Genomic DNA, 22,333 nt, shown 5'->3' with positions numbered 1-22,333 from the left:
AACATACATTTGATTTCTTCAATGGTGCGAGAGAGAAAGCCAGTTTGTTCAAAATGATGATGATGACAGTAAATATCGATGATGATGATGATGACGTTCACATCGATTTTAATCGTTACGATATAACAAGATCATGTCATTCGAATAACAAACAAACAAGCGAAACAAACAAGCAAAACTCATAAATTTTAATTTTTTTTTCGCTCTGAATATAATTCTAAAACTGAATAAAGCAAACGAAAATACGATAGTGAAACCTGATCGTTGTCGATCGATTGATCGTTTGTTGTTGTTGTTCGTTGGGTTGAAATGGTAAAATTCGGTCGGCAAAAAACGATTTATTTTCAGATCACAACAAAACTATTTGGGTTACATATTAGAATTTGTCGTCTTCGTCGTCGTTGTAAAACCTGAATCGGTTTCTGAAACAGATGCTGATGATAATGGAAAAATTCACTGAAACTAAAAAAAAACTGAGACTGAGGAATGAAAATTTTGTTTTTTCTGGATGTAGTGAATCTTTTTTGATCTGAATCGTGGCGGCTTGAATCTTGAGTGCTTTTGAATTTTTTTTTGTCCGTTGCTTGGTTCGTCTCTGCTGTGGATTGTTGGAATACCGGAATCCGAAAAGCAGTGATTCTTTCTCTCTTTTTGGATAGTCAGAATCAGTTATAGTCATTTATTTCTGCTCTGATCAAATTCATGGAAGTAGTAGTGGTATGTATGATTGAACGCTATCTATCTATATAAATATATGAGATACATATTGAAGCAATGAATGAAGTAAATGAAAAAATCATGATAAAACATGTAACAAGAAAGTGACCGATGACACAACGATGATGATGGTAATAAAGGAAACACAAACATACGCACAAATTATCCCGAAAAAAACCCATATAAACAAAACAAACACATACAAACAAATATTCCAGTCAGATTGACAATAATCATTATATAATATAATTTGTGCAATGAATTGATATAAAGAATAGTTGTGGTTAATTTGGCGTTTTTCATTTTTTTGTTGGACAACCAACAAACAAATACTATAATGTGATGAAGATGAATATGAATAAATGACCATTTTCTATTTTTTCCGGTAAAAATCATTAGCTTTTTTTTTGTTGGTTGCCAAAAAAAAAACATTATTTTTGTTTCTCATGGGTATTATAACAAAATGGCAGATTGGGTTGTCGTCGTTGTGATCATAAACAAACACAAATTATGAATTTAATTTGAAATCACCGCCAAATGGAAAAAAAATGCCCGATTTCTTAGATTTTTATTGAAACAAAATAAATAAACAAATGAAAGATTGTTTTTTAAAAAGACCGTGGATGATAATTATCAACACATCATCATCATCATCATTATTATTATTCAACAGGGAAATCAAACAAACACACAAATACATTATCCATATAGATGCGTGCGCGTCTCAATTAGACATTGTGAACTGTTGGTGATGAGAAAATTCCATCATCAGATGGATAAAAAGATTGATCGATAAGGGTGGATAATTTTGTTTTTTTTTCAATTCAAATGTTTATTTTTTTAGATTCGATTATAATGTGATACGATAATGATTACGTCATTTATGATGAGAATTTGCAAATCAAACACAGAAAACGAAAAAATCAAATCTCCAATGGCCACATAATAGAAATGATGTAAAACAAAAAAAATTTTCAATCAATTTGGCACAGCATCATTCATTCCAGGAAAATTCCTCTGTTGATTGATTTTTTATTCTCTTCAATGAATTGGATTTTGAATTTTTTTTGGGTTTTGGAAATCCATTCTCAAGAGAAATTTATTCATATCTTTTTTACATCATAGTCATCATCATCATCATCCAATAATCATCAACATCGAAAAATCAGTTTTGAGATTTCCATCAATTCCCATCATAATCATCATCATCATATGTCATTTGATAATATAGCCCAAAACATACATAAAGCGGAAAAGAACAAAAAAAAACACGATAGTGTGAAAAAAGCATACCCGAACAAATGATAATTCTTTTCTTTGGCAAAACAAAACAAAAAATAAATAAAAAATAATGAATCGAATCAGATATGTGAAATGATGAAATGAAATGGCCAAAACAAGCAAATGTTAGATTGATATGAATGAATGAATGGTGAGAAAAATGAGAAAAAGAATGATTTATGACAACATTGTAGTATTCCGATTGTAATTCCCGTACACACACACACACACACACACAGACAAACAGACATATTTCTTTTTGGAATTGGCTTGTTCATTTTTTTTGTCATCATCAATGTATTCATAATTTTTACAAACCAGAATCATCATTATCATCATCATTGGAAAAAAAATTATCCGGAACAAAACACAACAAAATTCGTCAGTGTATAATAAACAATCGGAAACCCAAATCGAATGGAAATAAACTACCACACCATGACACCCTTGTGTGTGGTGTGGTGAGAGAATGAAGGAATTTTTAGAGAAAAAAAAAACTCAAATTCTATTGTAATGTGAATTGAATGTATATTTATACGAAGCGGAAATTGATCTGTCAAACACATATTGAGCTCTTTCATTCATTTGTTTGTTTGTTGACCACCACATTGCATCAATAACAAATTGATGACGTTGATAATCTATATACACGAATTTTGCACTTTTACATCCCCTCACAAAAAAATATCTATAAAAAACGGATATGAATGACCAATTTGATATCAACCATAGAGAGAGAGAAAAAGAATATGTCATTCCATCCAATGTGATGCTAAGAGAAAAGACAACAAAAACCGGTGTATTTGAAATTTGATTTGATTTTCCAAATTTTTTTTCTGTTGTAAAAATTCATTCAAATCATGTTTGCTTAGACACAAACATGATGATGTGTTAGATTTACAACGCAAAACCGGAAAAATTTGTCCATGGAATTTTGAAATCATGAAATGAATGGAATATTTTAAAGATAAATATAAATCAAATTATAAAATGTAATCATGATAAAATAGAAAAAATGTATAACTTTGACATCATCATGGTTTTTATTGAATTGATGAAATGAAAATTTTTTCTAAGAATTCTCAGAAATATTCGAATGAAAGGATTTTGTTTTTATTTTCAACAAATAATATACCCTTTAGGTATATAGAATTATTCCTCACCATCATTGTATAAAAATCATTTTTCATTAGAAAAACAACAAACACAAAAAATCAAGGCCATGAATGATGATGACGAAAATGAATGTAACTTGAGCTTTGAGCCACTTTGTCATTCTTTTTCTTTCTCATCAATTGATCAAAAAGATTTTATTTCGATAGTAACAACAATAAATATTACATCAAATCAAGAAAAAACAAAAAAAAAAAAAAAAGATGTGACAGGATTAAAAATGGAAAGAAAAAAATGCAAGTCATCAAATCAGTTTTTTTTTGGCCTTGCTTGGTGTGTGTGTGAGTGCGATTGTATGGAAGTTGTTGGTGTTTTATTCGATCATTTCAAAACTTTTGGTGAAAATGGTTTGTGTTTCAATAAAAGAAATGAATGAATGAATGACAAAACAATTGTGATGACCACATAATGATGAAACCATTGATAATCTATGTAAAACAAAGTTATTCATTATTACGCGGTGGCTTTAATCTACAGCAAACAACACCATTTGTATCATGCGAGTCATTAGCAACAATTATTGATTTGAATAATAATGAATTACAACAACAAAACTATGAACAACCTTTAAAACCATCATTATTATGTGCCTGTCCAATTTCAATAGAAATATTAATGCTTTTATCGTTGAAACAATTACCGTTTGATGTAAAACTTTGTAATGCAAATAAAATGTTACCAGAAGAATTATGCTATAGAATGATACATCAATTACCGGTACTGATTGATCCAAACAATGGTCATCAGATTTTAGAATATCGTATGGATATTGTTGATTACATTGAACGAAAATATCCGACCAAAACATTTGAATTTAATTTTTCATTCGATAATCATTGCAATGATAATCAACATCAACTGAATTGGAAGTTAATCACCGTAATACATATGGTTAATCGAAGATTTTATCATTACATACAACAACAAACAAGATCACCATCACGATTTATGTTGAATGATTTAGCAGCGATTCGTCAACAACTAATTAATGGTTTAGGTGAATTGAATCGCGTTTTAACACTGTTTGGCACTAGATATGCCATGACCGATGAACAACCGACGATGATTGATTGTCATATGATGCCACGTTTACATCAGATACGTGTGATATTGAAACAAATGGATGGCATCGAAATACCAAACGGTTTACGGTGTTTGTGGCAATATCTTAACGAAACATATGAATGGAATATATTTCGTCGATGGTGTCCAAGTGATCAAGAAATCCAAATCCATTGGTTATTGAAAATGAATAATTCGTCTCAGCGACAGTTTCGAATGAAATTAATGCAATTAATTCGTTCCTCGCCTACATATAGTTTTGATTGTCCAGTGTATGAAAATCAAGTGACCAAGCTATGATATGACACTGTAACAGAATTTTTATTAATAAAAAAAACCAATCGTTTGTTTGCACTCAATTTATTTCCGTTGATCGTGGTGGTTGATGAGAAGGAAAGAATAAAAAATTGTGCAGAGGCCGAGGTTTTAGGTCACAGATTTTTTGTTTTGTTTGGAAAATCCAATATCATTTTATTATAACAAAAGTAAAAAATGAAATATCCCCGATCTCTCTCTCTCTCTCTGTCGTACCCTGGTGGATTGGAAGATTCTCAAGGCTCAAAATTATTAGATTTCATACCAAAAAAAATATGAACCAACCACCATACCAACTTACCACAATAACAATCAAAAAAAAAAAATGATATGGCGTCATGGCGTTATGGCACCCAAACACACACACATACACACAGGGACGATTATTATGAAAATGGTTCGGTTGAATGAACCATCACAACAGAGAGAAAAAGAGAATTTGGTTATTCTGAAACACACACAGAAACGACAATAGAATGATCACTATTTTTATATGGCAGAAATGATAATAAAGATATGAAAAAAAACTTCATTCAAAACACTAAATTGAACAAATCGAATCATGTTTAGGTTATGCCTGGCTGGTTGGTTGGTTGGTTGGTTGGTTGGACCAATTGTATGAATGAATTCTGACTTTTTCAGTTTTAGCAAAAAAAATTCAAGAGAAAATTGGAAATCTCTCTGTATCTCTCTCTCTATAAACACAGAGATAGAAACAATGTCCTGATCAACAAAATGGAATAATCAAAAAAAAGTTGAAGATAATCGATTCGTTACAGTCCACCACCACATCATCACAGAATTATCAGTGATGATATGATTTTTTCCAATCGTATATTGATGTATCGGGCGTCTCTCTATACTGACTTCTCAACAGCAGTCAAAATCAATCGACAACGTTTATTCGTTTCGTCGTGATTCATTCAATTAATTTGATTGAAGAAAAACAAAAAAAAAACAGTACAGGGTGTTGTCCTATACCATCCTAAACCGAAAATGAAATAAAAAACAAGAAAAAAAAAATTCAATTCAATTGAATTAATCAATCGATCGATCGGTTGAATGGTTAAAACAAGAAAAAATTCAATTGCGGATTTCCTCCTGAAAGAACCATGTTTTGTTCAAGGTCGATTTTATTTGGAAACCAAAGAAAATAGATTCTTTTTCTGTAAAGATCCACTACTTGTCAAATTGTAAAAATAAGTCTTAATGAAGCAATTGCAACAATGTAAAAAAAAACAACAGTCACTTTCACAAATAATGATTCTAATAAAACGTCAGAATCAATTAAAAAAAACCAAACAGAATGGGCAGAAACCAAAAAACATCGTTTCGCTGTCATTTACATTTTAAGATTGTGGGTGGATTTTGTGTAAAAAAAAAATTTTCTGTGTGATTAACGGTACCACAAAAAAAACATATGACAAAAAAAGTCGCATTGCCTCTGACATGTTCATGTTAATCCAATAAGAGAATGTTTTTTGAATGTGCACATGTGTGTGTTTGTTTATAGTTGTTGTCGTCGTTTTTTGACAATTATCATTTTGACTAAATAAAATTTTTTTTTTTCAGTGTTACATTCATTTTCATTGTAACCAATATGATTAGTGGGCGTAGTTGATGGTAAAATTTACTTTTATATAGGCGTGTGTGTTTGATCATCAGCAATTATGAAGTGAAATTAACCAAGACAACGACGATTTGGTTTAGAGCAAAAAAACTTTGTATAATTTTCTTAAATAAAAATTTCATTGTATTCATATGCACACGGACACACAAATCATATTCATTTTTTTGATCGTATGAAAATCAAATGAAATTATTTTTAATGATAATGATAATTTCAGCTCGGATGAAAAAAAAAGGAGAACACACACACACAGTTTATTTGAAAAGAATTGAAAAAATCGTACCATCATCGCAGTGAGTCATTAGCTCAAAACCAGCTTTGAATTACATTTTTTTTGATTTTCGTTTTTACAATGAATAATAAAAGTTGCATGATCTCCACATACAAAAACACACGCATAGAAACATGAAATCAAGCAAGCAAGCAGAAAAAAAGAGTTAAAAAGTCAAACACAATTTTCGGATGGTCATTATGTGATCGTTAGCACAGAGAAACAAGATGCCTTATGGCATAGCGTTGTATCCCATCAATTCTTGATGATGATGATGATGATGATCGAGAAAAGAGAATAGAAAAACATACACACACGCCCAGAGAGAATTTCGGGTTCAAACATTGATTCCGTCAGACAATGCACAGCGATGAAATGAAAAGAAGAAACTCTAATCAGCCAGAAATTCCATAATATTATATAAACGAGGGAAAAAAGAAAAAATCTGAGGGCAAGACAAAGTCGAAATATAATGATTGAATGTAAATCTAATAGAGAAGAATGAGAACGAGAGTAATGTAAGATGAATTAAGGTTTTTTTTGTTTGGAAACCAAAGGGAAAACACACACACACAATGAATAGCTACTGGATGGGTGGTGGTGGTGGTGTGGATATAATGTTTTAAACCAAATTTAATTCTCAGCTTAAATTTCAGCAGTAATAAATGGCCATTCACACACACAAAGTTTTTAGTACCATCTTCATCATCATCAAGCAGTTGACAACATTGTATTCGTTGTTAGCAAACCATTTGAACAATATGTTATGATTACTGTATATAATTAAATTGTTGGAAATTAAATTCAAAATATCGTGGTTGGTGGTGGTCGGTATAGTTTATTTGAATATAAAAATAAAATCTAACCAACTGGACCAATGGTCGTCGTGCGCTGTGTGTCATCATTATTTTCGTGCCTTAATTTTGGACCATAATAAATGGCAAAAATATCGAAATGGATATGTATAGATCCATGATAAACCGATAAGAATTTTATTCACATGATAACGGCCATAATTATGTGATTTAGATGACGATAAAAATAATCGAGTTCCATATGATAAATACTGTGTTTTAACAAAACAAAATAAATCATTATAAACTGGAAGAAATATAGAGATTAAAAATTCGAATAAAAAAAACATACAAGAATCAAAAAGAATGCCAAATGAAATGCAAACTGTATGGCTAGACATCCATGAACATTTTCTTGTAAAAACATCATTGATGAGGCAATTAACATTTCGATAAAAAATACTTGTCGTAAACCATTGGCCATATTGTTTGAATGTAGGCTAAAAAACTTTGAGTAAATGAATTAATGATGAATGATTATTTGTAAACAATAAAAAAAAACATAACTAACTAACTAACCAAGTGCATTATGGACAAGAAAAAAAAATAATTAAATTAAGTGTGTATGATTTGCTGTTATTGTTTTGTTGTCGATGATGTGATGGTGACAAAACAAAACAATCAATGGATGAGGAGCTTTTAAATGTTGAATCATCGATTCTTGAATGAGTCCATTTCAAGATAAAAAAAATTCAATGTTTGGAGGACATCATTTAAGTAACAATTAATATACAGTGCAATAATTGAATTGCAGAAAAAAAATGAAATTATCAAAATAAAACAAAAGAATCATCGGCATGACGAGAGTGAGATAATTGAGATTATGTTGAATCAGCAGAAAAAGAAACTGATCCTAATTCAACTATCAAGAATAAATAATTTATATAAATGTTTGTGGACAGCCCATTTGATGCAAACAAAGAGAATTTAGCGCAATTGGATAATTATTTGATTTTCATTCATTAACCAAAAAAAAAAAAAAAAAAACAAACAAAAGACAAAACAAAACAAAACAAGACTTACCTTGCCAAATGTATCCACCACAGTAAATTGATTATAATGATACCAACAACGTACCAATGATAATAATGCACACCAACAGAAGACCATCACCAACATTGGTATGATAATATTTCTGCCATCAAATTTGAATATTTTTATCTGGATAAAACTTACCACTGTCAGCCATATGCATAGCAATAGTGTCTGTGGACAAATAACGAAAAAAAAATAAATAAACAAACGAAAATAAATCGAATATATTAATAATACATACGAAAATTATCTGTAAAGTGGCATCTAACCAAAGAAATTTGCTTTCAGCATTATTATTATCATTACGAATATTAAGATTTAATGGTCTAAAACAGAGAATAATATAAAAAACTATTGTCGCTAAACCAAATATGATTGCTAAATCGATTGATTGTTCACGACAAAATTCTGCGCTAAAATTTTTAAGGAAAAGATTATCAGGAAGAAAAAGAAAAACAAAAAAAAAATTAGAACATTCATTTAGACACACACACATGGACAATATTTTCTGTTGGGTTTTTTCAACAAAAAACAAAAATATTTTTTTTTCACCGATAATCATCCGAAAACTAGACAAGAGAATTTTCTAGCATTGCTTCGTCGCTTAATAAAACACAAACACGCACACATTGATTGTGTAGATTTTTTTCGGCCAGAAAAGAAAAATTTAACAAGAACAAATTGTCATCATCGTTAATCGCCATCATCATCGAACATGGATCATCAATTAAAGACAATGAAAAAAGAACAAACATTTTCATCGATTGGAATGGAAAATTTACCTTAACCATTGTGCTACATGGATAGAGAGAAAAACCAATGAACATTGTACGGAAAAACAAGCATAAATGGAACAAATATATCGATGTTCGATAAAATCTTTATAATTTGTCGATTTGTTTGAATTATAATCTTGATCCGCTTGCTCCAAATGATCATTCGATGATGATGATTGTTTCGTAGACGAAAATTTCAACGTCGATTTTGATTTAGATTTTGGATCCATCGAATAAAAAATGAGTGATGAAATGAAAAATGAAGATTGATATTTCGATTCTTTTTTCGCTATAGCCAATTCTCCAAAATGTCAACACTTTATTATTATTCGTTGGTCACAATGTTTTTCAACCGAATGATTAATGCAATTTTGAAATTGTAATTTGTTTTTGTTGTTGAAAAATTCGAAGTTTCGCTTTTAGAATTTGTAATTTCCTGTTGTATTCGATTTTTTTTAGTCTGGATGAGTTTCGAAAAATTTACATAAAATTCCAACATCGAATAGATATGTTGATTGATTGATATGAAAAAAACGAATGAATAATTTTTTTCATTTTAAATTCAAATCTTTCATAAGTGCATTGAGAATCAAATGTACAGTTGTTTTTTCGGTGGTGATGATCGAAATCATCGATTTAATCGATTACACTTTACGCTAATGTTTACAGTCATAATGCATTTTAAATATCACTAATTTATCCGTCATCTGTCATAATGTGATATGCTTTGCCAACAGAACGTAACGGTAATTTGTAAACGATCGTAATAATTGTGACCATGGCCTATGAATGTAGTGTAGTAGCAGCAAATCAAAATGAATCAAAGAGAGAGAGAACAATGAGTGCGAAACCGAAAACTTAAATTTGTGTTCTATTTTGTTTACATGAAACAAGAAAAGATAAAAATAAAAATAAAAATGCATTTCTTATCGTCATCAATGTAAGAGTGCCCAACATTGGATTCATTTTTTTTAATCAATTCAAGGTAATAACGACGATGATGATGATGATGATTACGGCAAACATTGTTTCCATATGAGGAAGAAAGAAAGAGAAGAAAATTGAACCATTGGAAAAACATTACAAAGAAGAAAAAGAATGCCATTGTCGATATCATCATCATCATCATCATATCAAGCCCTAAAAAACGACAACATACTGCTAGTCATCATTCAAATCTATTGTCCACATATATATTTAATATATTTATATAATAAGAGAACATTGTTGATCATTGACTTGATTCAAGAAAGAAAATGATTCATTGATTCATTCATACAATTTATTCAAACAAACAAACAACAACTATTAAGGTTTGTGAACCACATACGCATCTACCTACGTTAAATTATGATGATTCCTTTTATTTTTGATTTGATTCGCTGTTACTATAGACTTTACAATCATCTCTCTCTCTTATGAGAAAAAATCGGTTTTGATTCTCGATTCGTAAGTCGACTTTTATTCATTCATTTTTTCATCGTCAACGACAACGAAACAAGTGATCTAGTCCTCAACAAAAATTTCATACATTTTTCAATTCATCAGTTCAACGATGATCATTTCAAAGCAGATTTGAAACTTTTCCACATGAATCTGATGGTGATGATGATGATGTGATTTCTTTTTTCATTCATCCGTTATCCGTGTCGAAAAAAATCCATTTTCTTTATAACATATACCTCCCTTTTTTGTGTTTTATTTTGTGATTTCTGGAAAAACCCCGTTATTTCTGACTGACTGACTTTTTGGCAACAAATAAGGTAAGTGTCCCCATAGAATTACCCGATGTGTTTTTTTTTGATATTTACCAATCATTGATTTTTATAGTGGAAATGTTTTTTGTTGAATTTTATTTTTTTCCGTCTTAAATTTCATCTGCCACTGTTAAGCTTGTGTTTATGTTTGTGTGTGATTATTACACAATAACAATGTGAACAGCCTTAACAAATACACACACGACATAACAGGATAATTATTCAGCGTAGGAGTATTGATATTTGAGTCATTGATTTTTTTCTTATTTCAAAAAAAATCTATTCCAATTTGGCATGTATAATGGATGACATCAGTGGAGGTGTTGAATGAATGGTGGTGAGTCAAACACCCGATAATTTTGTGTGACCAAACATGGTTGAACATTTGCCTTTATAATCATCATTCATCATATAAACATGGCCGTATTTGTCCACATACAAATTCAATTTGCCACAATGTCCATCATCATTATTATTATTAAAAGTGTAGAAATAGAAATTGTTGTTGTTTTTTGATGAATTTTTCACCTTTTTGCACGCACACGCAAAAACATGCCATTTTTTCACTCATAAATAAAGTTCGATGCTCTCAGAATTTTTTTTTCTGCCAAATTTAAGGTGTCAAATACTTGCAGCACATACTGCTGGCTAAAAACATTTTAAAGATTAAATTATTAATAATAATGTTCAATGCGTGTGTGAGTAAACTATATTCCTGAGAACAATATGATGATGATCAAAATGGAAAGGGCTTGGTTGTTGTTGTTTTTTAACATTTAATTTTGGTTAATTTTTTTTTTTTTTTTTTTGATCATCAATTCCGCATCACAAATACACAGTGAAATTGTATGTCTAAATTGTATTTGACCATTATTTTTTTTTGTGGTCGGATTCCACATTTTAAAAATGTATGTATGACTCACGTGTAGGCGTCAAATGAATGAATTTTTTAAAAAAATATATCTAAACCAAAAAAGTGAACAAAACAAAACATCTATTTTTAATCAAAAACAACGACTACTACTACTATATATGACCTTGTATCAATCGATCAATGATCGATATATATGGCAAAAGACAGCTGAATTTTATGTTTCTGTTTGATTCATTGAAGCCATAACAATATTTGTTTGGTCATATCAATTCTCAATCACCTACACGGATCTAATCGATTGATCAGGTGTGTATGTTTTGTATTGTGTGTGTTGTGTTTGGCTAATCCATTTTGATTCATATGCTTGCACACACACACACACACACCATTATGACGTAATTGTAAGTGAAATGTGTGTGTGTGTGCACAAATCACCTGTCGCAAATAATCACATGATGATGATGCGTGATCTTTCAGTAAAATAGTTAGCACATCATCATCGTATCAAAGTGAACAATTTCATTTTATTTGAATTTACATTTTTTCTTGCAGTTTTTCCGTTATAAAAAAAATGAAATAAACATGTCGAGTGTTGTGATTTTTGATTGATAGACTTGGGAAAACAATTTTGTCTTTTTGTATCAAAAACCACAAAACAGGATTTAGTTTATATTAGTTGACAGATGACATTTTCAAAATGAGATGTTGTTTTTTTTAAAAGCCAAATATGGATTCCTTGTAAATCATTGTGTTGCTTATAACATAATATATAGTGATAATGGCCATCATTATTGTATTTTGTTTTAGTTTTCTTATGCTAAAAAATTCTGCTTTTTTGAATGGTTTATTCATTGCCAGATTTCACACAGGACCATTTAAATTTGTATTCTGAAATAAGAATGATGTTTAACCAGTTTATGTATTACGAATCTAATGATTATGATTATTATCTAATATATGTCAAACTTGAAAATGGTACCAGGTAAAACATTATCTAATACATACAAAACATGCTTGCACACAGACAAAGGTAATAATGACAAAATGTAACATTTATACAAGAAAAAACATGACAGGACATAATTTCAATACCTTTTACAGCTTTGAAAGAATGAAAAAGAGTGTGTATTGTTTGTTTGTTTTTTTTTCATTCACGATGAATAGAATCGATTTGCCAAGAATTGCGATAGGAACAAAATCTCCATCATCATCAACGACAACAAAAAACAGTCCCTGTATCATGGTATAATGATTTTTTTTCAGTCTATGAATTTCCAGCTTCTTCTCATTCTTTATCTTCGATATCTCATTTGAAGAATTTTTGAATTTCGAATAAAACAATAAAAAAACTGAAAAGTGCCTGTGTTTTTTGTAATAACCAAGGTCTCTTAGGTAAAATATTAATGGAATTAAATTCAATAAAAAAAGTATTACCTATTATAACCTAACCTACCGAAAAGAAAATTTCCAAAAAAAAATCAATTTTCAATTTTATTGCAGTTTTTTACGAATAATTCATTTATTTATGGTCATTTTATATTAGAATCTAGTGAAAAAATTCCAGAATCTCTTTCCACTTTTCTATCTGATTACTCAATCGATTGATAAGATTGTGATTCTCTTAGGAAAAAAATGCCATTTTCATATCAATATCAATATCAATTTGAAATTGTATGTATACAATTCCAATGTATGTAGCTGATTGGTATCATCAATTTTCAAAAAAAAAACTCGTCGATCCATCGTACGGACAACCAAAAAAAGGTGATTTTGCAGAAAAACAATCTATCGTTTTTTTGCAATTTTACTTTATTTTTTCCTTTTTGAAAACATGAAACAACCAAAAAAATGTGCTTCATCATTCCATTTTCACACGATGCAGTTGATGATGATGAGTTATCCTAATTTATATTCATACCTCTGGAGAAAAAAAATTTAAGAAATTTGTTTGAAAATTAAAAAAAACGATATTTCACCACCATCGGTTTGATGGGTTGTTGGCTGTTTGAAAATCCATTTGAGTATGATTTCTTTCACAGTTTTTATTTCTCATCTATCAATGATGATAATAATGATAATTTAGTTTTGTGGTTTTCCTCAAATCATAAGGTTGTATTTGTGTGTGTGTGTGTGTGAACAAACAATGAAATGATGATAATTTGGTATTCGGTACGCGATTCATTCGATTTTTCTTTCTTCGCACACTATATTGCTGTTGTTGTTGTTGTTGTTGTTTTGATTGATTATGATTGATGATGGCCGTCGTCATTTTGTAATATTTATTTATTATCATTGTTTCATCAAGTTTGTTTATCATCATCGAATAATGAAACTAAGAAAATGATGATGATGATGAGCAGTAGCATTGTATTGTTGGAATTTTCCTGAAGATAGGTATCTTATTTTAGTAGTAAATAAAATAAAAATTCCATCATCATCATTAACCACCACCAATGACAGAGGATGGTCCATGGTTGAAATATTTGGCTTTACTTGCTACCCAGCCTCTTTCCTCGAACGGAAAAAATGTTGGCTTCACCGTCGAAAATTTTTTTTCTGCTCCACATAATATCACCATCATCCTCACATTAATCGAGAATTTGAAAAATTTATTCTTCCTGATTTCTGACCAAGCCATTCTTGTTGTTTGTCTATAGTCATATATGTCGTACCTTGAAGGGAATTTTTTTCAAAGAAAAAGATTCCAAATCGCAACTTTTTTTTCGTTTCTTTGATGACAATATTTTTATTTCACGTACTTAAATCACATTCTTGTTATTTTCTTTTTTTAGTGACAAAGAAATTATATTCTGCATATATAAAGAAAAGAAAAACAAAAATTCAAGTCACGATTGCTCATCATGTTGATTGAGAGAGCGATATTAGAATGCAAAAGATGATGGTAAGAATGAGTTAGTGAGTGAGTGGAAAACAATAGACCTGACTGAAAGATAGAGAGAGTGAGAGTGGTGGTGAGTCAAGATATAACATCAAATCTCCTCTTTTTTGACTAAAGTTTTGTTGTTTTTTCTTCAAGAATAGATACATAGTATGTTTTTGAATGACAAAAAAAAAACAAATCTGATTATCTCTATATTCTTGTTCGTTGATGATTTCATCAAATTAAATTTTTTTTAGCCAAATAGCCAATTGGACAATCTACGTTACAGGTTTCGCTTTCTTTCTCTCTTGCACTTGTATTTGGTTAGATGTTTTCTTTGGCCATTATCGTCATCATAGGAATAATTTTAGCATCCACACACACGAATTTTGGTGAATAAATTGAAAAAAAAATTTCCGCGCGCACGATTCTTGCTTCTGGGTAATGAAGAATTGGATAGAAAAAACAAAAATAGATGGGCAAATTCAATTTCATTTTTTTTTGCATAAAAAAACATGAATCAAGGTTTTTTTCAATTGAATTTGAATTTTATTAAGCAAAAAAGTCACATACATGTATCATCAAAGATTATTATTGTTGTTGTTGGTGTTTGTGTTGAACTTTGTTTTTTTCAAACCGTAACATAGTTTATGAATATTGTTGTTGCTGCTGCTGCCTCTTGAATTTGTCACTGGTCACTTCACATGCTTAAAGCGTGATTTGATTTTTTTAAAATTTTTTTAATTTGTTTACCTAATCAAATAAACAATTAAACATTCATAATAATGGCTTTTAATCGATTTTATTGGATCTTTATTGGATTATTATCGATGATGATGTGCAGTTGGTCAAGCACATCATTAGGTGCATCTTTATCTCCATCATCATCTGCTACTGTTGATGATCCTTTCATTCAAATTCTGGATGGTAAACATGAAATGGATTTCGATTTGCGTAATAATGACTATGGAATGAATCTAATTGAATCAAGTGCATGTCAACTATTGTTATCTGAATCGAATGGTCGAAAATCCTTATTCTTCATGAAACGACCAAATAATAATGGTCAACGACTACAATCGTCAATGGCCAAACTACAATCATATTGTCGTTGTTTAGTTGGCTGTCTATTTGATTATATTGATTTTCCACAATACTATAGTGATGATATTGTACAATCACAATTGGAATTTGCACGATGTGGATTGAATTGTCTTCATTATTTTTTCCATCAAGCGAACAATCACAACAGCAACAACGATCTAGTTCGATTATTTTATAATAGTCATTCGAATTTTTCAGCCTGAAAAAAGAAGAAAAAATTTTCTTTACTTTGGTTTCGAAATTCTTGTTTTCCGATCTCCAAGAATTTTGTTTTGCCAATCGATTATTATCAATCCATTGGATTTTGTCGATTTTTTTTACTGTTTTTGTTATTCTGTTTGATGATTATCTATTTTTTTTATTTTTTATATAAAAATCGTTTTTATTTCAAAACAAAACAAAAAAAAATGTTATATTCAACCATCGATCCCACCACACAGAGAAAATAAACCTCCTCATTTGAGGGTGAGAAATGTACATTGTACATCGAAAGTGAAAATTTTATTTTCAAACTAACACCAAAATTTTTGCAAGTTTTTTCCCCTCAAACTTACGCCTTACAAAATTGTCCCCTTTTATATTTTGATTAGTGTTTGTTTTGCTATATCTATCTGACTCACTGACCAATCGATCGACTCATTTGATCATGCATCACAAAATTGATCAATTTTTTCCAATTTTTATTCTCTCTTTGCATGTATTGTGTGTGTTTGTGTATCATTTCATTTCATCGTCTAGTTTGACACGTATTCATCATCATCATAATCGATGAATGAATGAATGAATAGACAGCCAGGATTCAGAAAAAATGAAACGTGATATCTTTCCACATGGAAAATCTCTCTATTGTTTTGTGTGTTATAAACATCATCATCATCAATGCATATAAATTGGAATTTATTTATTACCTTTGATGGCATGAAACTGATGATGATAATGCCCAAGTGGGTGTGAAAATTCAATTTCATAACTGTGGTGTGTGTGTGTTGAATGAACTCCTAAAACAAACACAGCAGCAACTACGTGATATTGGGCAAAATTGATTTTTTCTCTGTTTGTGTCTCATTGCTAATGATTTATCTTATTGTTTATTTTCATTTTTTTCGTATAGATAATCATTATTCCATTTTATCGATTTGATAATCAAAATCATTAAAATGTCGACGACAAGCAATAAGTCAACGACAATAAGCCGAATTCCATCATCGGCAAGTTCGGGTGGCCTAATGAAATTGAAATCACAATCAAAACAACAACAGCAGCAGCTAGGCAGTAATGAAAGTATTTCATCAAATGCAAGTTCTACTTCTACGACGAAAATTCGTTCATCGATACCAAAGGCAAAATCATCGTTATCGGGAAATACGCTTGGTGATGATTCTTTAATAGATGATTTTCATTTGGAAGAAAAAGTCTGGGTCAATGGCTCTCGTCCGGGTATTATTCGTTTTATTGGTGATACTAAATTTGCTTCGGGCAAATGGATTGGTGTTCAGTTAACATCACCGGATGGTAAAAATGATGGATCTGTATCCGGTGTCAGGTATTTTTCATGTCCAAACAATTGTGGTGTATTTGTGAAGGCACAACGGCTTACCAAAGCACCGATGCCTGAATCGGTTTTTCAAAAGTAAGTTTTTCTTAAAAAACTCGAATCGAGTCATTTTAAAAAATAAATTATTTCTTTGTTCCACGTCTGTAGACGATTAACCTCTCCAGCACGTGAAACAAATAACAACGGAACAATGATACAGAATGGAACCAACAACAACAACAATGATACAGCATCAGAGAAATCATCAAACACTCATTCGGATATTGCTTCAAATACAAGCCTCTTGTTGAAGAATTCACCATTCCTTCAACATTCAGCTGTATCATCCGTGAATGGAAAACCAGCTCGTATTCATGGTCTTTCTATCGGTGATCGTGTATTAGTGAATGCAAGTTCGGGAACAAAACTCGGAACTTTACGTTTCTTAGGTGAAACAGATTTTGCTGTCGGACAATGGGCTGGTATCGAATTGGATGACCCACTTGGTAAAAATGATGGATCGGTTGCCGGTAAACGATATTTTGAATGTAAAATGAAATATGGATTATTTGCTCCATTACATAAAATTTCTGCTGCTCCATTAAGTGCCCTGAACAAATCGAATGATTTGCAGTCGAAACGAAAAGTATCAGGATCGAAAATTGGTTCTACATCACGTTTATCTCGTTGTGGTAGTCAAGAATCGGTTAGTTCGATTGCATCGTCTGTTGCATCATCAACAGCCACTGGTCGTCTTAGCCGTACCGGTATACGATTAGGCGTCACTTCATTGAAATCACCACCATCAACAAACGGTGCAGGCATTGGATCATCATCATCAAAATCTACAACAGCTGCAGTTGTTGCCGGTACTGGTGCAGCTATTTTGGATGCTTTGAAAGAAAAAGATGAACACATTGCTCAATTATTGAAAGAAAGAGATTTGGAACGTGGTGAATTTTCACGTGTTGCATTGCAAGCAGATGAACTTGAAGAACGTATAGCTACATTACAGGCAGAAAATGCACGTATTGCTACCGAAGCTGATGAAGAGATGTCTGAATTAAAACGATTGAATCAAGAATATGAAGAAGTGCAGCTAAAATTATCGAATCAATTGGAAGAGGAACGTCGACGTTTGGAGGATATACAATTTCGTTTGGAAGAAGAATCGCTTGCGAAATTAGACCTAGAATCTACTGTTGAAACATTGAAAAAAGATATTGAAAATTTAAAACGTGCAAATGTTTCGGATACATCTCGAAAAATCTCAAACATTGATACTCCAAAAATGGTGGATGAAAGCTTACTAGAAGAATTCCGACGACGACAAAAAAGCTTGGAAGATAAAGTTGATGATAAAGAGAATGAAATATTTGCTTTACAAGAGGAAATCACCCGCAAAGAGGAGACAATATTTCAGCTTGAAGCATCAGCTGAAAAACGTAAAACCGAAATGGAAAGTTTACGTGCACGTTTACGTGAAGTAGAAATGGAATTGGAAAAGATTCACCCACGTTCACAGCGATTACAAGAAACTGTGGATGAATTGAATAAGCGTCTACAACGACTGGAAAATGATTGTCGCCTAATACGACAAGAACGAGATAATCTTCTTGATGATATTAAAAATTATGAAACAAAAATGTTTGCAATGGAAGAAAAATTGATTGAAGAAGTGAAACAAGTCAAAGATAGTAACGAACAAGCTACTACTGCTAAAATCACTTTTCTCGAAGCTGATCTAGAGAAAAAGACTCGTCAAGAAAGATTTTTGGAAGAGAAATTAATTGAAACAAAAAGTCGTTATGAAAAATTTGAAAGTAAGTTTTTAAACCTGTGATTTGGATTTATGGATTATTAAAATTTTTTTTTCTCACTCTCGATTAAAGGTCAAGTCAATTCATTAGCCGATCAGCTTCGTGATTTACGTCGAACGTATGAAGAAGAATGTCGTCGTCGTAAAACAGCGGAAGAAAAGATCCAACAATTAAATGGTCATAATCAATCGTTACAATTGAAAATCGATGAGCTTGTACACAAAAGTGGTTCATCGTCGGATATGTTGTCACGATTGAATGAAGAACTTGTTCAACGACAACAACAAACATCGAAAAAAGAATCAGAATTACGCTCCGAAATTGAATCATTGCACAGAGAAAATCAAGAACGTGAAATTGAAATTAGAAATTTAAAAGTAAGTCTATATATACTGGTCGTATTTGTATTGAATACTGATTTTTTTTCTTTTTGATTAAAGGTTGAAATTGAAAATCAAAAATCATTGCTCACACGATTCGAAACAAAAGAATCTGATGTAGAGAAATTGATTCAAGCTAATTTAAATGAATTAAAACTAACGCGAAGTGATAATGAACAAAAACAGCGTCTTGTAGATGATCTTAAAATGCAGCTCAAACAATTGAAAGATCAAATGCAACAAGCTGATAGGCAGCAAGGTTCATTGAAAGGTTGTTTTTGAAGAAATTTTTTAAATTTTCCATATTTAATGTTTTCATACTTTTTGATAGATGAATTAGAAAGCCAATTTATGAAATCACAAAAAGAATTGGCCGAATCAAGACAGAAAATTGTTTCGTTAAATGATGAATTATCTCGATTAAAGAATGTTTTGATCGAAATTGAAAATGAACGTGATGGTTATCGTAATGAAATCGAACGTTTAGAACGTTCATGTTGCGAACATCAGTTAAAAATCGAAAGACTTGATGAACAATTGGTTGAATCATCACGCCAATTTGATGATTATCGAACACGTGTCGAGAATCAATTTGATTCTCAACGACAAAATTCTACTATTATCTCATCGCTTCGCACCGATCTAGATGGATCGAATCGAAAATGTCAAACATTGGATGATGAGAACCGATTACTTCGTGGTGAAAATGCATCTTTAGCATCAAAAGTTCGTGAACTACAAGAAGATATTGAAGGTTTGTTTTTTTTTCACAAAAAAACAGAATATTCATTTTTCCATTTTCTGTTGGGTTTTTCTCATTTTTTTCATTTCATTAACGTTTTATATTTTTGTTTTGTTTGTTTGTTTGTTCTTCAATCGAGTTTGGTTGATTTTTGATTATTTGATTCACTCTGGCTCTATCTCTCTCTCTCTCTGGATGCCGATACAAAACCCCATTGTAATAGTTGTCATGAGCATGAACAACATGCACGAGCATGTATCAATTTTTTTTTGGTTTTAGTTTCGTTATTTTTCCATTATCTTTTTTTGATTAATTTACAAACCCGTAGTTGTATAAATAACCGACCAATTAATCAACCGTCAATTCTTTTTTCGAAAAAAAACCTAGTGATTTGGTATACTTATTTTTTATGCAGAAAAACATAATGATAATGGTGCTTTTGCTACTACTGCGGCTATCAACAACTACAACAATAAATGTTCCGATGTTGTTCCAGAAGAAAAACGTCAGAGTGATTCGATAATCAAAAATCAACCCGCTCGACAAATGGATCGACAAGTGCCAATTGAAACGGCGACCGACGATCATGGATTATCAGCTCCAGCAGCTATCGTCGCCTTGTTGATTGTCGCCATTATTATTACTGTCTATTGGTCGATAACTAAATTGTTTTCGCAAATTTTTTCAATTTTTTTCTAATTCTTTCTTAATTTATAAAACAAAACAACTAACCCTTCTGTGTTGGTATCGAGAATAAAATTCTCCTTTCACTGTTAAAAAAGTATTGGATTTTCATCTCTTAAATTAATTCTTTCGATTCAAATCCATTGTGTAGGAATGAAACAACGACATCAACAAGTGTTGGATGGATTTGAATTTGAATGTAAACAAATGACCAATCGAGCAATTGATGCTGAATCTAGAGCTGAACAACAACAACAACAGTTGGAACATCTTGAATCACAACAACAGTTAGCTTTAGAAGAATTTCGTCGACAAGCTGAAGTGGAAAAGAGAATGATGGCAGCTAAATTGGATCAATTGGAAGCTCGGGTACGTGAACAACATGAATTGGTCATACAGCAACAGGAATTGGACCGAAGAACGCGTACAAATTCCACCGGTGGAGAAGAAGCTTCGTTTGAGCAACAAATTGATTTCCTTAATTCAGTAATTGTTGATATGCAAAAGAAAAATGATGAACTTCGTAATCGTGTACAAGTTTTGGAAGAAATTGGTGAGTTTGCTATACGTGCATCTTTTTTTAGATTGCTTACAGAATTTTCTTTTTCCTGTGTCCTTTTAGGTCTTGGAGAATTTGAGAATTCGTTTCAAACACAAGTGCAAACTACCCGTAGTAGTAGCAATAGTAATGGCTTAACAAATGGCCATATACGAACTGTTCGAAAATATTGTGATATTTGTGAAATATTTGATTCTCACGAAACGGAAGATTGTCCACAACAATCATCCAACATGATGGTAAACGGTGGTAATATGGTTGTTGGACAAGAACCAGGTCATACTTATAATGCAGTGGATCGTACACAACAACGTGCATATTGTATGCAATGTGAAAGATTTGGTCATGACACGGAACAATGTCCATTGGAAAATGAAACATTCTAATTATGAGTTTATCTTATTTATCTATCTTTTTTTTTGACATTTTGCAATCACAAATTTCATTTTTTCCTTTTGTTTTTGTTGTTGTTTTAGTTTATTTATTATTATTTTATTTTATTTCGTCCTATACAATCATTTATCAATCAATCATCACATATAAATGATATCATCAATAAATCAATGAAAATTTAAAAAATTGTTTGAAATGTTGAAATCCTATATCATGTCGATCAATAAAAAAAAGATTGAACTATTTAAACGTTGACCAACCAACTATTCGATTTATGGGGATCTTATATCAATCAGTGAATCGATCGATTGATAAAAAAAACAGGAAAGTATAAGTTCCGATTATAAATAGATATATCATATCATATCATTGTAAACTAAACCAAATCAAAAGATGTTCGCGCATGACGCCCTGAAAAATATATGTCCGAATTGTCGAGTGAATCATCAGCTGATTATTGTGTCCACGATATAAATGTAGTGGCTACACAC

The 22,333-nt window shown here is 31.0% G+C and overlaps 4 protein-coding genes across 14 annotated transcripts in view; 2 read left to right on the top strand and 2 right to left on the bottom strand.

Annotated features, from left to right (window-relative positions):
• LOC124496138 (uncharacterized) overlaps window positions 1–625 on the bottom strand; it is a 29,083-nt gene extending 28,458 nt beyond the window's left edge. The window contains exon 1 of one of the 2 annotated variants that reach the window (XM_047059612.2): window positions 8–625. The gene's annotated coding sequence lies outside the window, so the exon portion shown is untranslated. The remainder of the gene's footprint in view (window positions 1–7) is intronic. The other variant, XM_075733255.1, reaches the window with a different exon arrangement.
• Window positions 626–3,496: 2,871 nt separating this feature from the next.
• On the top strand, window positions 3,497–4,591 carry LOC124496150 (chloride intracellular channel exl-1). Its single transcript, XM_047059633.2, has one exon. It carries the CDS (start codon window positions 3,580–3,582, stop codon window positions 4,531–4,533), a length of 954 nt encoding a protein of 317 aa, XP_046915589.2. The 5' UTR covers window positions 3,497–3,579; the 3' UTR covers window positions 4,534–4,591.
• A 2,676-nt stretch (window positions 4,592–7,267) lies between these two features.
• LOC124496155 (uncharacterized) lies at window positions 7,268–9,425 on the bottom strand. Its single transcript, XM_047059639.2, has 5 exons — window positions 9,121–9,425; window positions 8,580–8,751; window positions 8,327–8,509; window positions 7,596–7,751; window positions 7,268–7,515 (listed from the first exon to the last, which is right to left on the bottom strand). The coding sequence occupies exons 1-5, from the start codon at window positions 9,342–9,344 to the stop codon at window positions 7,354–7,356; spliced, it is 897 nt and encodes a 298-aa protein (XP_046915595.1). The 5' UTR covers window positions 9,345–9,425; the 3' UTR covers window positions 7,268–7,353.
• Window positions 9,372–22,028, top strand: LOC124496137 (uncharacterized). 10 transcript variants are annotated; one of them, XM_075733248.1, is made up of 10 exons: window positions 9,372–10,427; window positions 10,509–10,563; window positions 10,663–10,877; window positions 16,842–17,360; window positions 17,433–19,087; window positions 19,157–19,461; window positions 19,525–19,735; window positions 19,796–20,218; window positions 21,042–21,443; window positions 21,513–22,028. In XM_075733248.1, the coding sequence occupies exons 4-10, from the start codon at window positions 16,888–16,890 to the stop codon at window positions 21,833–21,835; spliced, it is 3,792 nt and encodes a 1,263-aa protein (XP_075589363.1). In that variant the 5' UTR covers window positions 9,372–10,427; window positions 10,509–10,563; window positions 10,663–10,877; window positions 16,842–16,887; the 3' UTR covers window positions 21,836–22,028. The 10 variants fall into 10 exon arrangements, with proteins under 10 accessions (XP_075589363.1, XP_075589364.1, XP_046915567.2 ...); XM_075733249.1 differs by lacking the exon at window positions 10,663–10,877; XM_047059611.2 differs by having other exon boundaries at window positions 10,509–10,877.
• The last annotated feature ends 305 nt before the right edge of the window (window positions 22,029–22,333 follow it).

This window comes from Dermatophagoides farinae, chromosome 8, assembly GCF_024713945.1.
Source record: "Dermatophagoides farinae isolate YC_2012a chromosome 8, ASM2471394v1, whole genome shotgun sequence".
In the NCBI taxonomy this organism is placed as follows: domain Eukaryota; kingdom Metazoa; phylum Arthropoda; class Arachnida; order Sarcoptiformes; family Pyroglyphidae; genus Dermatophagoides; species Dermatophagoides farinae.
Note: the sequence above shows the minus strand (reverse complement) of the source record. Positions and strands in the feature narration are given on the sequence as shown.

Coding starts and splice junctions, on each gene's coding strand:
- LOC124496155 (XM_047059639.2), bottom strand. CDS start 9,344: ATGGATCCAAAATCTAAATCAAAATCGACGTTGAAATTTTCGTCTACG. Junction 8,510..8,579: donor CCACTTTACAGATAATTTTC/GTATGTATTATT, acceptor ATTTGTCCACAG/ACACTATTGCTATGCATATG. Junction 7,516..7,595: donor TGGCATTCTTTTTGATTCTT/GTATGTTTTTTT, acceptor GTTAAAACACAG/TATTTATCATATGGAACTCG.
- LOC124496150 (XM_047059633.2), top strand. CDS start 3,580: ATGATGAAACCATTGATAATCTATGTAAAACAAAGTTATTCATTATTA.
- LOC124496137 (XM_075733251.1), top strand. CDS start 16,888: ATGTCGACGACAAGCAATAAGTCAACGACAATAAGCCGAATTCCATCA. Junction 17,361..17,432: donor CCTGAATCGGTTTTTCAAAA/GTAAGTTTTTCT, acceptor CCACGTCTGTAG/ACGATTAACCTCTCCAGCAC. Junction 19,736..19,795: donor GCAGCAAGGTTCATTGAAAG/GTTGTTTTTGAA, acceptor ACTTTTTGATAG/ATGAATTAGAAAGCCAATTT.